The sequence below is a fragment of the Natator depressus genome, chromosome 3 (genome assembly GCF_965152275.1).
Source record: "Natator depressus isolate rNatDep1 chromosome 3, rNatDep2.hap1, whole genome shotgun sequence".
Lineage (NCBI taxonomy): Eukaryota > Metazoa > Chordata > Testudines > Cheloniidae > Natator > Natator depressus.
In genome coordinates, this window is record NC_134236.1 from 56,283,011 (window position 1) to 56,302,190 (window position 19,180).

At 37.4% G+C, this 19,180-nt stretch overlaps 1 protein-coding gene across 1 annotated transcript in view; it reads right to left on the reverse strand.

The window, feature by feature from the left end:
* Positions 1 to 467: 467 nt before the first annotated feature.
* The window catches only part of LMBRD1 (LMBR1 domain containing 1), a 230,220-nt gene continuing 211,507 nt past the window's right edge, over positions 468 to 19,180 (reverse strand). Inside the window, exons 15-16 of the mRNA XM_074946845.1 lie at positions 1,824 to 1,915; positions 468 to 1,660 (exon numbers count right to left, since the gene is read on the reverse strand). Coding sequence (XP_074802946.1) covers positions 1,541 to 1,660; positions 1,824 to 1,915 — 212 coding nt within the window. The 3' untranslated portion in view covers positions 468 to 1,540. The remainder of the gene's footprint in view (positions 1,661 to 1,823; positions 1,916 to 19,180) is intronic.

The window sequence follows — 19,180 nt, forward strand, 5'->3', positions numbered from 1 at the left end:
CTCATGGGCTGTTCCTCCACCTAGGAGCAGCAGAGACATGTCACCGCTTCCAGGGAGCCACACAGCATCAGGGAGGGAGCCTACCGGGCCCGCACCAACCGGACTATAAAACTGACTTTCTATGAAGATCGGAAATGCTGGTTTATAGAGCTTTCCAATTGGTAAAGTGCTGGATAACACAGCTTTTACTTTATTGTTATAGTTCATGCAGTTTCTCTCTTGCAATATTTTTAGGAATTAGCAAATCTGCACTTTTAAAGAAATAATGGTAATAACCCATGGAAAGTCAATATTTAAAGGATACTTGATAGCACAAATGCATTTTGGTTTACAAAGAAGAACTCAACAAGAAGGTATAGTTAAGATATTGTAAGTTTATTTTACAAAAAAGTATATAAAGAAAACATCTAATTTTGTAGAATTACACTTTTTAATGTTTACACTGTTACAATGATGTTTGTATTTCATTTTTAATGACTTGTTTAAAATGACAGTGATTATACTGACTATATTTCAAATAGGGAAAAAAGCCTTATTCCAGAGAATTTGTATTAATATATTCGGAGAAAATAAAAATACCATAATTAACCTCATGTTTTAATTAACCCAGGTGGTTAATACCACTCAGTAAAGAGTTTAATCACATAGTTTTAGATCTTATAACATTTTGAAGAAACACTGCCAAGATGTTGTATAGTATAGTTAATATGGAGTAATATTTTTAACTTCTCACATATCAGAGTAAAGAATAACAGAACAAAGGCTATATACTGGTTGCCACAAAATTCAGTGATCTAGTAAATGGAAATATGGTCATGGCTAAACTTCAGAAACAGTGGAAGTTTACACAACTTGTTTATTCCTAGCATATTGAGAATGAACTCTGGAGCTCACTGTATGTATTTTCAGTACATTTAAAGATATTCTTGTAAATCTAAACGCTGTCTCATGGACTATAACTTTATATGCATATCATAGTAATGGCAGTGAAATTATTGCAAAAATTAATTTTCATAAATTGCCACACTTCTGGAAAGTGAAGGAACTTTGGCTGAGTCTTTCAAGCAATGTTTGTTTACCAGCTGTTTCAGTATGATTTTTAAATACAATTCCCTATAAATTCAATCTTGCTATAAAAAAAGTCATACAAGTCAGACATGAAAGAAATTTAAGAAACCAAAAACTAGTAGCAGAAAGGCAACATTAACTCTGAAATATTATCAACTGCAATCACAATATCAAATTGTACATTAGAAAATATTGCACATAAGCATTCCATCATAAAAACAGTACATTTTATATATATTATTCCAACCCAATTTCAATAATAGCTCTGCTACAATACAGTGATGTATTCTTCAGGAAACAAAAAAAATTCAGTTTTCCACCCCTTTTAAATTAATATTCCCACTTTCTCTCTCAATTTATTTTTACTGCAAGTGAGAAAATTTGCTTAACATTTGGATTAAAATTCCTCATAAACACGACTTTCAAACAATTTTAAATTACATTTTTTTTAAACCTTCAGGACAAAAGGCTGTCAACCATAATAGACACATGGTTCATCATCACTTATGTCTGAATCATCTTCATCCACTTCTCCTTCAATGACTGATTTCTTCCCTTTGCAACATGACACAATTAATCCGATTAAAAAGACCTGTGAATTTAAATCAGTAATATGTATTACTGTATCTCACTTAAGAATATGAAAACGATGCATTTAAAGTTAAATGTCACAGTCGTGATGCAAATATCTGAGTTACAATTTATGTTAAAGCATTCAGCTTGATTTGTTATGATCTCTAAATCAGATTACTTACTGCAATGAATGCCCAGTTCCCAAAGTAATAGGCAGCACTGAAGAACCAAAACTTATGAAGGAAAAGGTACGTCCGAGTAACAGTGCACTGATCTAAAATAAAGCAGACAAAATGTGTGTATTTCATGGTATAGCTGTAATTAAAGAAGATTTTACTAACAGTAAACTGATTATTAAAAATATTGCAAAAATCTACTACTTTACTCAAAATAGACCGTCTTCTCTTAAAGATACAATGATATACAAGCTAATTATAGTTGTGGAATAATTTGTTCTGAGGAAACTAATTAAAAAGAAAATAATGGCAGTTACACAGAGAATTACATAGACTGTCTGAAAAAAAAACCCAAAAACACATTGGTTGAAACCATACATGTTTGCAGGCTCAACCCAAAGTTGATTTTAAAAATTCCAGTTATCTATTTGAGTTCTGCTATAGCAAAGACATATATGAGAGGTTATATGATCCAAGAAAGCAGAGGGATCATTGGGACTAGAAATCTGCCACCAGGATTGATTAAATTCCCACCATCCCTCCAAACATGGTAGGTTTTAAGAATGCTCAGGAAGCAGATCTGGAGGAAGAAACAAAAGGTGAAAGTCATGGATTTTTTTACAGGATTTAACAGTGTATCAAGTGTGTCTTGATATAGAATTAGCCCTTTACAGCCTGTGCAGACCCTAGGTGGCGAGCAAGTAGGCCTGTGTGGGAAATCCTAAATCCGCAACACACTACATTCTAAAAGAAACACAGAAAGACATACGTCTGGTTACTGAACAAGTTACTTCCACGCATAAAACTGTAGGCAATACTGAGGCACTCTCTTCTCATGCATGTTGCATGAACTTCTTGCATCCTGTCTTAAAGGTTTGCAGGAGTGGGGCTTAAGTTAAGCATATGCTTAGCTTTACTCATGCTAATAAGCCCACTGAAGCCAACGGGACTACTCACATGCATAAAGATAACATATGTGTCTGTAGGATTGGGGCCTCAAACTGATAGCTCTTCACGGTGATATTGTACTATTACTAATAAACGGTAATGGAAAAAAGCAATTTTCATATGGAAAAAGATTCTCTCTATTACAAATATTTTTTTGAGGAAAACAAAAGATTTTTGGCTTTAAGTGAAGGTATCATTTAATAAAATTATGAATTTTCCCTACAAGTTGTGTCATGAACTTATGTCTCTAAATTAGAGAGCCAAGAACAGAACACTGGAAAGAGAGAGTCAGGTATTAAAGCATTGGCTTCTAAGGTCTGGCTGAAAAACAAACACGATTCTCTTGCTACCTAGCTGTTGCATAGGGAAGATGTAATGACATTCTCTGTATATTTGCTCACAAATTCCCATACATTCTGAAACAGAAAAAAAACTTCTGTGACTAAGATGTGCACATTATTCTGATATCTTAGCATATCAGGGATGCACTGCACATCAAAATAGCAGAACTATTAACCAGTGTAAAACGGGTTCTTCCGTAAAAAAAGCTGTTCATTCTTACAAGATACAAGATTTGCCATTCCTGAAAAACAAAAAAGTTGGAATTGTATCCATTTATTTATATGGATGTGAAAATGTGACTACCTCTAGTGTTTATTTAAGCTGTGTACAGCAGATGCAGTACTAGCAATGAGTCATAAAAGTAATAGACATTACCCCATTTTTCTGATTTTATAATGTATTAAATTCTTAATAGGATTGCCCACAAGGGACTGCATAATAGATCCGCTATCTTCTACTTGTCCCAAAATGCTGCAGAAGGTTTATTCAAATGCTATTTATTTCCGTTAAGTCACCAAAATATTCACTTTTCATATATAAGCACTTGTGTTCTTGCATATCATTTTTTTTTTTTAATTACCAAACCCAAGTGAATTGGAATTCCCAAATTTTCAGCAATTGACAGAATTGGATGTAGTGGTTGTCTGAACACATTTGTTCAAAGGGTAATGCCATTTTTGATACAATTTTTAAAGGTGACCATATTTCCTAGAGATGAGGAAATTCAGCATGTCCATTCCCTGGGAACAGAAAGTTTTCCACATCACAGTAATTCCAAACGTTTCAATTCAGAAATGTCAAAGTGTTTCGTTTCAACATTTTGATGGAAATGAAACACAGATCCCGAAACCATGAGACACAGACACCTTAGCATAGTTAAATGCAAAGGCCACAACTTTTTAAAAAACTTTTACTTAACTGGGATAATCATTCCAGAACGCTCACCAGGCTTATTCCACTGTGGTGCTCAATGGTCACTAATGCCCCCAGTATACTATAAACCTGAGGCAAGTGTGAAGGCCATGCTCCCTCTACAACTTTGGGCCTGCCGAGGGACCTTGATTTAGAGCAGAGTCCCAACCTGCTTTCCAACTCCATTTCAGAGGTAGCAAAGCTAAGTTGAAGGGAGCCATAGGCTACACGAGACATAAGAACATAAGAGTGGCTATACTAGGCCAGATCAAAGGTCCATATAGCCCAGTATCCTGTCCTCTGACAGTGGCTAATGCCAGGTGCCCCAGAGGGAATGAACAGAACAGATAATCATCAAGTGACCCATTCTCTCTCTCTCATTCCCAGTTTCTGGCAAACCCCCTCAACATGCAGTGCAGTGCTCAGGACTAATGCCCAGGCAGGCCACTGGATTACAGGAACCTCAACAGGACCCCTGCTAACCCACCAACTGCACTGGAATCTGAAAAATTGTAATTTAAACCCCTTCTGGGTGCCAAGTGGAAAATGAAAACCACTTGGCACCCCGTAGTTTGTTGTATGGGAAAAATACCGTCCAGGCCCCAAAACTAGCAATCAACCGAGCTCTTAGCACCACCAGAATTCAGCCCCTAGATTAAAGGTGAGAAGCGTGAGGCTGCAACAGGGAACTCACCATGGTTACCCTTCCTTAGCAGCCAACTATATCAACCCTCCCTTGTCCTCCACCAAATGAGAACCAGTCACCCAGCCCTAGCACCACCTCCATTGTCCAATGGCAGCAGAAAATGCCCTGGAGGCCCAGGTTTGATCCCCAGCAACCTGCAACATGAAGAAGGCGGGGGTGAGGAAGAGAGAAGAGATGCAGCTGCCCCACACACTAAAGGAAAGGGAGAGAGAGGAAAGAAGAGGGGGCATACAGAATACTGCTTCAGCTACTCCCAGTGGAGATCTCTCTCTCTCCCCTAACCCCAGAAAATGCCTCTCCACAGTTCCAGATCCCATCAAGACTGCACCCTGGCCAGTGGGATGAGCAGTTAACAGCAGTTTAGAACCCATATAATGTATTACATTGTAGTCCACCCTTCTTCCCCATAAATTATACGAAAGGATAAATTCAGATTGATTTTGTGCATTTTATTCTGAAAACTGAAGTAATGTGAAATCACATGTAAGAGCAGCATATTAAAGAGAGTCACCATGTAAGTGAGAACAAAATGATCAATATACACACACACGTTAGTTATAAAGCAACATGCTGAAAGATATCATATATGCACATATAATTCAAGAGAATTTTTGTGCAAAATTGGGTAAGAGTGATCAACATTTAGTCTACCACCAGAGTGGTATGTTCTCAGAGTGGCATGTTAGCTCATTAACTGATAGATGAAAGGGAATGATTATTTTAATGAACAGAAGGAAGACAAAAAGGGCAAAAATGAAACAAATGAATAAACTGCGATTCAGTAGGTGGCGCTCTTCCTTCTGATAGTGAACCTAGGAGTTAAGAAAGGCTGCTGAAGTGGTTGTCTTTCACAAGATTCATAACAGAGATCCTGGCCACTTGTGGATGTAAAAGATCTTGTAACATTTCTCATGGAGTGTTATACCCACTGAGTAAGGACAAATACAACCTCCCTGGAGATTAACTCTCAGTAGCGTGAGGAGAATCAACTAAACCAAAAAGATTGTAGGACTGCTCCCTTGAATTGGGCATTTGATCTAGAAGTCAAGTCAAGGAACTAATATTGTGGAAATGTATGAACCCAATTCCAGGGAGCAGACTTGCATATCTCAGCAGATAGGATCCTGACATATCCTGAAGCAGCTTTGGACCCAGTTGATACAATACATCCTAAGATTTTCAAGTGCTGAGAAACCAATGCCGTCATGACAAATTTGTAAACAAAGTTTACTGTTTCCCTCCTGCATGTTTCTCCATATACAACAAATCTCAGATTTAAAGAAGTTGTAGTCTTACCTAAATAATAACTCAAAGCTCTTTTAACATCTTGCTTGAAGTACCTGGTGCTCCCAGGCAACAACTCTTGCTTAAAGTAACATACATATAAACCAATGGACTGGGATTATACAGAATTCAGAGATCACAGTACTTAGAATTTGGTAATAGAATGTGGGAGTAAAGCTAACTTGCTCTTGTGGAACATTGATTGGCCTTATGGGCTGCAAGTCACTGATTTTCTAGGCCAATGTTATTGCTGTGAGAAATGCAATCTTCAGAAAAAAATTACACCGTGAACATTTTCCCAGAGTTTCAAAACGGAAGTTTAATAAATTTGGCAAGAACTAGATTTAAACCACAAGATGGCACTGAAGGTGGGAAATAGTGAAGTAAGCATTTCAGGACTCTTTGGATGACCAAGTACAAAAGATTATTGAATAGGAATGTGGCATACATGATTGCATCTTTGTCTGTGCTCAGTACAATTTTTTTTTTCCAAATAGGTCAGGATAACATACGAATATGAATACTGAAGTAACTCGTCTCTGTATTGTCTAGAAAGGTAATCTCTCCATTTCCGTTAGATCAATTTGTTTGGATGCTGAAAAGGGAACACTGCTGCCAAACCTAGGAGATCTAAATGCCATAATTGAAGAGATCAGTTTGAAACTATTAATAGTGCCCAAGTTTGGTCCTATTTTCTATTCCTGATGACTTTTGAAATTGGGGCTATTGGAGAGAATATCCAGGTTATAGTCTAGGGAAGTTGCATTGGTCACGGAACCAAAGCCACTTCCTCCCCAGAGCACAATTTTAACATGTCATTTTCATTTGTTGTGAAGAGATACCTCGACATAAGTTTTTATGTATGCTGAAATAATATATGAAAGAGTCAGAAGTACCAAGCCCTTTAAAATCATCCCTGTTGGAAGTTAATTTCTGCTTACACTGCCTGCCAGAACATTCTCCTTTCTGGAAAATACATGGCTATAGCAATTATTGCTTTCCAAATAGTTCCAGCTTCATTTCAGAGGGTGAACTCAACCAAGAGTAGGAATTTGTAGAGGCTATTCAAGGGACAACTAATCAAATGCAATGGTTAGGTTTACTGGCATCATAATCCAGACAATACACAAGCACTATGAAGCAAAGCTATGGACTAGATAAAATCAGAGTCAGCAGTCTACTGTACTGATAGGTCAGTAGTTATCTGTTTTGAGGAATAGCGGAGTCTATACATTTACTGCACCCATGGGTTTGCCTATGGATGAAGTATAAAGAATTAGAGGGGAAAAAACAGGAACATTCTTTGGTGAAGGCAAACATTTACAGCATACTGGAGCAGTATTTACAAAGCCATGTTGTCTCGTCAGTCTGCTTTAAAAGGAACAGAATTATTTTAGAGGTATATTTACCTTATAGGAAAGTCAAAAAATTTGTTGATGAAAGCTTACAAATAATAGCACTCCCATGCCTTCTTCATATGGAAAGGATGCTTAAAACAGCAGCAATTATCTTCACACAAAGATTTACAGTAAATTCTAAATCTAATCACTGAAGCAATAAGCTAGGAAAAGAGAATAAAACTGGTGCAGATGAAGAGGCGTTGTGACCAAACAATGTATTAGAGAAAAGCACAGGTCTTTAGAGCAGCAGCTTTAAACAGCCACAAAGAAAAAAACAAAAACAAAAAACCAAAGAAGGATCTGCAATGCACAAAAAGGCAAAAGACTCTCGTATTAATCCCCACTGACAAATATTGCAAGATTGTAGAAAAGACATGACTTATCTCTATGAACTCATTTTAAAACATTACTAAAATGTAGCAGCCTGTATGGACTCCCTTCTTTTCTTTTCTGGTATATTGGACATCCTCTCTAAATACTTATGTAAGAAAATAACTTTTTCTGTCACAATTCTGTTATATTTAGTAAAAAATTAGTAGCTAAAATGACCGTATCTAGTTCAAAGCAGAAAATAAGCACACTAAAGTCTGTGAAGTGCTACTATTTCTCTGTGACGCTGGCAGGGCTCTTTGGAGGAATCTTCTCTAGCTCTCTTCCACCCCCACTGACACAGGATTCTATGGAGAGAGTACACTGGAGCCTCTCATTCCTCTCATTTTTGCAAAGGACTCTACAGCCCTCTCTGCATGGCAGATTCTTGAACAAGAGGCCCTGCAGCCCTGCTCCCTAGTAATAGATGGTGATAACAGAAGTGGGGCCCAGTGGGTGAGTCTAGCCACTTTGCCAAGCTTCCTTTAATATATTTTCTCTTTATTGCTAAAAGCACACTAGAAACTGCAATGCTCACTATATCTGGCTTTGGAGTGTCTGAGGTACACTGTGGGGTATGACAAACAGGTAAATCCTGCAGAAAATTAAAGGGCCCAGCAGCGAGCCCAAGCTGAAACACAGACAAGCCTCACAATCAAATGAAGATGGTAAAGGAGAGATGAGAATTTAATGGAAGCAATTCCGAAAGACAGAAAAGGTTTGAGATTTGGTTTGACTAAGAAAAACAAGACTTCTTGAGTTCTTATTTTACCTGAACTTGCTCATCCATTCCTAATAAAAATGTGAAGTTATGATGCTGACAGACCAGGTGCCAGCTCCTGCCAAGGGCCCTAGATCTCAGTTAAACTCTTACGAATACATAGCTGGAACCAGATTGGCTCATCTGTGTGTTGGTACTGTTAAAATAGGTATTAGCATTATAAGAATGTGCTTAGACTTTATGAAATGCTTGTAAGTTGTTGCATGTATTAATCTCACTTACAATATCTGTACACCATATCATGATGTAATACTTAAGTGTTTGCTCTGTAATTGTAAATCACCTGTCAGGAGAGAAGCATTAAGAGAGTAAGAAATACTAGTTTCCAACAGGTGCTATCTCCCACCCAACAAAAGAAGACCCATCAACACCAGACAAACTATTATGGAACATCAAAGGGCAAAAGACATTGCTCCCCACCTCTGTTAAGAGGGAATGTGCAAGTGAATTCCTCTCAACAGCTGAATTTGCAACCTGAAGCAGAAGAGGGGAAGGAATGAAAAGCCCTAACAAAGAAGAACTGTGTCTTTTATGCTGCTTGACTCTGAGGGGCAAGGATTACTGAAGATAAGCAAAAGATCCCCAGTGCTTGGCTTGGGTTAGCCCTAAAGGACTTATAGAGCTTGCTTATTATAGAAGCTACTATTACTTTTTGAAAATTAAGATTGGAACTCATTTGTGTGTAGATATGTTAAACCTGTTTTAACCTTATAAACAATTAACTCCTTTTCCTAGTTAATAAATCTTTAGTTTATTATAGGACTGGATACAAGTGTTGTATTTGGTGTGAAATCTAAGGTATTACTGACCTAGGGTAAGCGACTGTCCCTTTGGGAATGGGAGTAACTTGAATATTGCTGTGATTTTTGGTGTAAGGGACCACCTATCACAAAGGTAAGCATACCTGGGTGGCAAGATAGATTGGAGTACCCAAGCGAACTGTCTGTGGCTCCATGTTAAGGCTGTGATAGTGTCTGAGGAGTTTACACTTGATAATTGGTTGGTGAAATTTAACTATAGAACTCACAACCAATTAAGCAGGGTCTCTGCCCTGCTTCTTAACCGTGTGCCCTGAAGTTGATATTCGCACTCTAAAGCCACTGTAGGACAGCTTGACAGCAGATTAAAGAGAAAACATGAAGTGGCACTATATTTGAAAACCGCTCCATTGTTTATCAAATCCTATTCAATAAGAAAAAAGAAATGGAGTAAGATTTACCCAATAGTGCTCTCTCTCCTCCTCCGCTGCTTTGCATTTGAAAAGTGGAAAAACAATACCTAATGAATGGGGATAGCAGTCTCCCCACCATCTGCAGCCCTCCAGCTGTTCACCTGAATTACAGAAATGCTAACAGACCTACAGATGGCTCTCTACGGTAATCTTGCTAAACAAATTACACTATGTATTTTGGACCTGTTTGACCTTCAAAAGATATTTTAATGAAATAGGACAGAAGTTCAACTATTCAAATTATGGCTATTTTTGCACATGTCAAACTCAATAAGATAACAGTGTAAATTTATGGATTTGGTGAGAATACTACAGGATATTTATATTCCGACTATTCCACTATATTACTAATTTTTGGATAAATATATTAAGACATGACAATTCCAAATGTTAAGAAGTGTAGTTGAGGTGTTTTTTTTTAAAACTCGAATTTGCAGATTTTATTCATGTATATAACAAGGCTGCAGATACTGCCTCAATGCTGTGAGAGAAAGACTATACAAGTAGTCTATCTAAATTAGTTTGAAGCGAGGGAGAATAATTACTGCATTAATCTGAATTAAAATAACCACTTGTTACCCAGAATGGAAACTGTCATGAGTATTATTCACAACATTTGGACTCTCTGGAGTAGATGCAGACATGGAAAGGAACCCATGCTGAGATAGTAAAAGGAAATACTACCTCTTAAAGGAAAGAGGAGTATACTGCTTTATCAGCATTATCTAGTTAAACCAATGAAGGTTCAGGGATACAAGATGAGACAGATGCTCTACAGAAAAAGGATGATTGAGGCCTTAGAAAAAGATAGCTACAGTTTCTAATAGCAACAATTACCAGAAAAGCCAAGTGTATTTTATTCCCAGTCCACTGATGGAAATTTTTCATTCTGGTACAGCAGCAGTCTTCGGGTTCAATTTACCAATGTTCTTAACCAAGGTCTTCTTCACAGAAGTGAATTAGCCTGTTACTTAAGGAAGATAAATTACTAAAAATGGAAAAACTATTTCACGTTCAAAGGAAACTAATCGAATAAGGACTCTAGGTTGAAAAGGAGGGAAATTTTCCACAGTTAGCAGTAATTACAGCTTTTCCAGAAATACCAGGTTCTTGTGTCTTTTTCACATGACAAAGTTTCCTCTGTTGGGGTGGATGAGACGGGGAGAAGGAGAGAAGTTAGCCAGCCAGACATGGTATTTAAAAATTTTTTTTTCCTTTTCTTTTCTCTGACAGTAGCAGCTGAAGTGCTCGTCATCTAGACAACTGCTCCCCTTGGCCATTAATTTTACAACAGCTCTTTGAAAAAGGTAACACACCACAAGTGCTCACTACGTTTATTATTTTTGATGTCATTGAATCAGCTACCTGGAAATGTTTATGAAAAAACGGCAATTCCCACAAATCTATTTTCATAACATGCTAGAAGTCCACAACTATAGAGAAATTGGGCCTCCAACATCACAGCAAGCAGCATTGTTGTTAGGTCATTAGACAGATCTAAAACTATTACTGTTGAAAGATGTTTTGTTTGCATGGTTAGCCAGTATATGAATGCCACCTCCAGCATACTTAGGCCACTCTAAAATGCTAATTACTCATAATAAAAATAGTTATTTACAGATAAAATGGATCAATATTACCTTTTACATAAACTGTTAAACATATAAAGTATTGTATTTTAATCATTAGTGAAATAAATAGAGTCCTGACTCGTGCTTTGCTGTTTTTAATTATCAAACATCAAACCTGAAGTTGCCTAGCAACTAATGATGAATTTGCCAAACAATTGACTAGTTCTTAATTTTCAAAGGGCACCTAATGTCATGTCTGTGATTTAAGATGCATGAATATTGCCAGATAAATTTCATCCCCACATAGCACATCACATTTACTAGCGTAATTAACCAAAGTGTCAGACTAATTTAACCATAATGATGTCAAAACAGGACTTCTTAAAAAATAATTGGAAAACGACTCACAAGCACCATGTTACGGTTTTGCAAAAACAAAGTCTTTTAAAAAAAACATATGTTTCATCATGCATTGTTAAGATTTAGTTTACTCAAGAAAGATAAACATCAGCTTATTACAAATTATAGTCCACCTCCCTTTATGTATCTTTTAAAATGCACAAATCATCTTCCAAAGCATAAAAGAAGAAAGGGAAAGTTGTTTGTGTCTCTAGAAGATGAGTGAAAAGGAAGTGAGTTGAACACAAAAACTGTAGAGGTTCAAACCTGTACTACTATCTCAGAGCAAATATGCACTGTAGTCAATATATACTATTATGCCAAAAAAAGGAGGATTTTTTTTTCCAGAAAAATGTACAAGCTTGTTAATGATCAGGAAATTGAACTCAAAGAAGACTGATTTAAAGTGACCCCGGTCATTAAAGAGAGCAGTATGCTCCAGAGGGAGGAAAACAAAAAGGTAATTCTAGAGGAGGTGGACTACTTACGCTGACTGGAAAACTCCATAATGTCTTCACTGAAGTGATGCAGCATTTTAAATGTAGACAAGTCCTTAAATAATGAAATAGTAACCTTATTCTCATTTACACTAAGCCCTGTTCTACACTACAAACTTATGTTAGTATAACTATGTCACTCAGGAGCGTGCAATGTAGTTATACTGACCCTTGGCGTAGACAGTGCTATGCCAACAAGAGGGTTTCTATCGTTGACATGGCTACTGGGAGGTGGAGAACCTACCCCAACAGGAGAAGCTCTCCTGTTGACATAAGTAGTGTCTTCACTAAGTGCTGTAAGTGTAGATAAGCCCATGTGAAAATTAAATGTTATTTATACCTATTTTAAAGCCCATTTACATTGTCAGGGCCTTAATGTAAGAAAATGCTCCAAGCTGTGTCAGTGAGCTCAAAAGGCAGACACACATTTGGTGATATCTGGAACTCTGAGGACTGGTCAACACATAAAAGAGTTGTACTGATAGAATTCATCTATTTTCCAGTGAAATCATGTGCAAATCCATACATGTGCCTCCCACTGAAATATCCCCAAATTAATTTGGTATAGTTATTTCTCTTTGCAAGGTGGCACAAATCCTCACCAATGGAGTAAAACTGATCCGGCAGCAATATCAGACTAGCAGTGATGTAGGTTTATTGATACACAAGTATTAATGTCACTGCAGTCCTACATAGCACCATTCTCTCCAGCAGTGACCTGTCTACTAAGGTTTTTGAACTACATTGCCAAAGTGTAGAAGTCTCTTCAACATTCAGAAGGGCTTTACAAGCACAGCAACCACATTAACAAGCCACCAAACCCTGAAGAAAACATTGTTTGTTACCAATGACAAGAATAAGATTCTGATTTGTGGTCAGCTTTGGGCTTCAGCCTAGCCTAGAAATTAGATCGTTTCCTTGGGCTGGGGGGTGAAGAGAATTTGCAGGCACCGTTACATGAAACATGATGGAATGCAGTTTGATATGACACAGCAGCTGTAACAGTGGAATGGTACCCAAAGCAACAATCGTGGGATTTGTTTATTTTAAATGGAGGTTTCTATTTTGATAAAACACTTGCAATCTTCTTGCAATTTGTCCCAGACCCAACCTATGGGGCAAATTCTACTTACACTGAAATCAGTGGGAGTTTTGCCACCGACTTCAGTGGGACTTGGATTTGTTCCTAAGACAAATAACCCTGTACTTATGCAGCGTCAGCGTAAGGTCAAGTAGGAAGAATGCGGAGTCATTTCAGGAAAGGGCAGGAGCAAAGGGAAAGATCTGGCTCTGCTAAAATCTCAGCGGATGCTTATTATGCGCACAAAGAAGTGATTCAAGAACTCATACCTATTTTTCCCCAAATCAAGTAAAAGCACTAGTCCTTGATAACGTTAAACTCGTATCCTTATTAGCCACTACTGAAGTCTATGTCCATAGTTTTTAAGTTTAAATAGTAACGGTTTTTGCTGAATCCTTGCACCAAAGTAGTATGCTTAGGGAAGTATGGTGGTTGTTTTTACAATGGGTAAAGTATCAGAACGATGGCCGAAGCAACCATTATAGTTCTGGTTGTACCAGCTTTCACAGTGCTACTTTTAGTCACGCAGCTTTCTAAACTTTCACCTGTCTGAAATTTTCCATTCTTGATTTGTTGGGTTCTCTCCCTTCCATTTTTAAGTTTAAAGAAAAATGGTCCAATATGTGGGTAGGAATAGAATGAACAAATACATTTACCTCATTACAAAAAATTATTTAAAAAAAAAATCAGATCTAAAGCCAAAACTTCTGGGAGTAGAAAGTTGAAGGTCAATATAAAAATAGTATGTACTGAAGTTACGTACTTTAAGCGTTCCGGAGAAAATCTGTTGTGAGCTCACCAATGTATGACCCTTAATAGATTTTGATTACAGTTTTCATGCTACGCTGAAGTGGGCGGCTAACGAAGACAATGGAGTGGTTTTTGATTTCTGGCTCATAAGCCTCAAAAGTTCCCCTAAATTCTAATTTTTCCCAAACCACCTGTCAATCACAAGTCTCCATAGTTGCAGATGCACAGTCAGTGAAATAGGTGCCTATCATGCGAAGCTCTGGTGAAGTAAGATCTTTGATTTGGCAGGTTTAAAAGGCCTGGAAGGCAGACTCTCGGCAGCTCTTAATATAAGAGAGAATATCCTACCATCCTACTGTGAATGGGACTGGGTGTTCTGGTGGTTTCTAGCCAAATAAATCCAGATTGTGTGCGTGAAATGGGGGATGGTATGAAATTTTTCTGTGGAAAAAACAAACAATTCCATTTTAAAAAGTATATTACAAAAAAACTGCCTGGTTGAACAGTCAAGTCAGAAAAGACAAAATTAAGTTTACACAAACCAACTTACCTTTGCTTTTTGTGTGCCCTCACTACAGTACAGTTTGATTACATTCTATTACTCAAATAGAATGTACAATTTTCTCATCAACCTTACACACGTATCAGGATGCAGTACTGTGTATTGCACTGAGTCTATGAAAGTTATAAGTATAGTTAATAGTAACTAACATAATATGAGGTTTCAGAGTGGTAGCCATGTTAGTCTGTATCAGCAAAAACAACGAGGAGTCCTTTGGCACTTTAGAGACTAACAAATTTATTTGGGCATAAGCTTTTGTGGGCTAAAACCCACTTCATCTGATGCATGGAGTGGAACATACAGTAGGGAGGTATAAATACACAGCATGGTACGGCAACTCCCATCTTTTCATACGCTGTGTATTTATACCTCCCTACTGTATGTTCCACTCCATGCATCTGATGAAGTGTGTTTTAGTCCACGAAAACTTATGCCCAAATAAATTTGTTAGTTATAATATAAAGTATAAGAGTAGGACGAAATATTTGTTTCATATTTGTTGGCATTCATCCGTATATGCTATTTGATTGTTACTACTAGACAACTGCTGATCAAACAGAGTCTGGTCAACCTTGCTTCAGTAAGAAAAAAAGTGTTTCGTATAGATAAGGATCTAAATTTTCACTGTGCTTAAAGGAGGATTACTATATTGAAGTTTTAGATGAAAGGGACCCAAGTCTACCCTCAAATAAATGCAATTGCACTGAAATCATGGAGTTGCACACTCACAACTAAAGGCAGTAATTAGGCTTAAGGTTTAAAGCTTTTTTTGTTTAAAGGAGGATTTTCACAACTGGAACAAATCTTACAAGAGACATGTAGATGCCTGTAGCTTATCCAATACAACTTTTACCTGTTGCATAAATATTGATACCTGTATTTATGATTCTTAAAAATATATTCATTTTGAGCTATACACCCTAATTACATCTGCATGGTAAAAATGTATAACTAAAATGTTGTTTAAGGTAAACGGCCCTAGAAAAAAGAGCAGCTAATGGACACAACTATACATAAGAAATGCGAAAGGGTAGAGGAGAAAAACATTTGGAGAAAAATATCTATCTAAAGGGGACAACTGGAAATGGAGAATGTGCCAATGTATTCAAAATACCAGAGAGGAAAAACTGGAGTTGTTGAGGAAGGAAATGGACGCTTATAACACAATCACTGTGCATGTATTTTGGCAAAACCATGAAACTGTTTAAAAGAAATACATTCAGAATCTTTTGAGACTGGGTTTTTTATTGTTAAGAGAAAATAACAAGGAAACAATCTAGAGCAAAGGAAAACACCCCCAATATGGAATAGGAGAGGCCTATGATTGAAAAGCAGGGGCCTCAGGACACTTTCGAAGGATTCTTCTCTGTGGTGCTGTATTTTCTAAAAACTTCTCCATAATGATGCAGACAAGATAATCTTATAATATTTGGTAACTAATTATAGCGCCAGTTGACTGATGCATACTTCTCTACGCATTTAGGCAGATGTTTGTGTTTTCTTACGGAAGTGCTTATCACTGCTCCACACAGTTAAGGCCTAGCTGAGTTTTGCACTTCATCTTATGATTTTCCTTTTGTAAAACTGCTAGTAATGCTGACATGTAAGCTAAAAAGAGCTGTACATATGACTTATTGAGGAAGTTGCTGGCTGACACACTTGGAAGGGCCAGTTATGCCACGATGGCCTTTTAACGAGTCAGAAAAGAGAAGATAATTGCGAGTGTAAAAGGGAAAGGGCAGAAAGAAGGCTTCCATCTTTCTCCAGCATTGTGCTGCCGAACAACTGCCAAGAACTATTGAGCTCAGAGCAAATGGTGTCCAAGAAAAAAAACCAGAGTAAAGGATGGTTATCAAACAGGCACCTGTCATTATCGAGACAGACTCCACTGAAGGGGAAATGGAAAACCATGAAGACCCTGGCTGATGGTGGTGGCTGGGCAAAGAAGGCTATGCAACACATACAATATGAAAGCACCAAACAGCAGACACTGTTCCTTTGCAGACAAAGACAAGAGGGAATCACTGAGTCAGAATGGTGATAAAGCCCAAGTTTTAGATTGCATCCGTATTCTGACATAATGGCAAGGAGAATAACTAAGTGATCAACAAGGTGCACACCATACAGTTAGATTACAAGAGCTCTTAGTTACTTCCAAGGTAGGAAGGATTTAAACTGATGAGTATCATCTTTTAGTTTTGTCATGATCAACCTCCTGAGCCATCCAGTCCCCCAACTACACCTTTCTTCTTTATTTCAGGTGATCTTTAAAATTGGCAGCTTAGTTGATCTTTTATATACTGCAGTACAGCTAAACATCCACAAATATATATAGTAATGGAAGCCAACAGCACATAGTCACACAATATTCATAAAAACCTTGATTAACAGCTATATAGCTGATAATCTTGTACCAAAGGCCCACAGTCTTCATTGCCTATTATCCAGAATATCTAATTACAAACCTGGAAGCTGGTTCTAAAACCAAGATTTTTGTTCTTTTTTGTTCTATAAACAATGATGAAATGTGTTACATTACACTGAAATTTATTTTGAAACAAATATATCTTGATCACTATAAATATTTAAATTTGGAAACAGAAAATGTGTTTTGAGCATGCAATGCTGTACTGTTTAAAGTAGTTTGCAGTACTTAAATCTTAATTCTTAAAATCTCTAAATGACTTAACTTTTCTTCTGTCATCAGAGATAATGATGAATGTCTGCCTACCCTGGAAACATGATGTTTTCTAAAGTCAAACATGTCTGTTTTTAAAATTATCTTTATTAAGTCCCTTCACCCCTTCTTTTTTTAAAGTATAAAGGGAAATATTCCAACAAAATTCAATGCCTCCCAATGCAGTCCAGGATGAATAATGAGTCCCTCATGCACTAGCATAATGAGGCTTTATTACAGATCTGTAAGCATCTGCTTGCCAACACATTACTATCCTTGGAATGTTCCAAGTTACAAGCCTATCACTCATCCCACCTTCCACCTTATTTAGCAGAAGCGAACAAAATCTTAAAGGAACAATTTTATCAGGCTGAAATGTTATAAAAGTTAACTACTAGTAACAAAGAGAAGCAAGGGTATGCTTTCTTAGAGGACATCAAAAAGGTAGAAAATGGGAAGCAAGGAAACCAACAAGAATATTAATTTTGCAATCTCTACACATCTCCACTCTAAAGATGATAGATATATATTTGTAAAAAAAAGAAAAATGCTGTGTGCTGATTTTCTTTCCCTCCATGCTACAACATGCGCTAAAGGTTAATTCCGTCTTAGTGCGACACCAGACAAGTGGCAGTTACTCACATAACAGGAATTTCACATATGCACACTCCTGCATTTTCTGACCTTTAGAACCTCAGTATATTTTCCCATGTTATCTAGGGAGTCAAGAGATGGTAGACAAAGTGCTGTCTAACTTTTATACTTCAAGACTTTTAGAAACCAGACCCAGGATTTTTTTGTATTTATTTAGATGTGTGTGAAAGTACTCACCCACTTTTACAACAGTAAAAAAGACAGTATGTGGAATTAATGCCTACACTGAGCCATGGGTAAAAAAGGGGGCACAGAACTTTTTCCTTGATACAATGCTAGCAGCTGAGCATACTCAGAACTCACTGACATATAAAAATAGATAAACTCATGGTGCAAAAAGAGAGCAAAGAAAAATAGTGAAGACTGCGCAAGGAGTTTTAAACCTGCCCCGACCTAACTTTACTGAACAAGTTGTCCTAAATAGGACCAAATGCTATGTTTATTAATGTTAACTTTTACAAACACTATTGGTTAAAAGTAAGTGAACTCTAACTGGTAGGATTATACCTTCCAAGTTGCCTTTATTCTCTACCAAGGAAGCCATTGAATCCTGGTTCCCACTATTGCTACCTCTGATGCAGCTCCACTACTAATAGAGACTATCCACTGGTATTTTAATTATGTTGTTTTACTTTGCTCAGACCTTAACTAGAGGGAATGGTGGTTGCACTAGGAGGAGGACCTGAAACATAAGCCTTTGTATCAGAGGCCTAGTATGAGGCCTGAAGCCTGGGCTAAAGTAGTGGCCAAAGCTTTGCTGATCTAAACCAAAGTCAGGTTCTGAGCAAGAGGCAGACCCCTGCTCACAGAATCTAGCAAGAACTGGGCTGATATTGCAAAAACACATATTCCTAAGAGGTGCTAGGTACAGAGCACTCACGCAAACACATGCCAGAAGGGTGTTACTAGAACACCTCAATACCAGCACATTCCCCAAAGGTAACGAGAACACATTGACCCCCCTTAAAGATGACGTCAGGATGACAGTGTGATGGATAGAGATGTTTTGATCTAACCAACATGTACAAGATAATGAGTGCCAACAACCCACATCTGGGGGACGTAACTAACTATGTCATAGGGGAAATACGTAACTTGTAACTTGAAGTGTCTTTGGCCAACTGAGGGGGGAAGGGAAAGTCCCACCATTCATTGAGCTGCATCCATTGTCACGGGCATACATGTCTTAGCATCCTCAT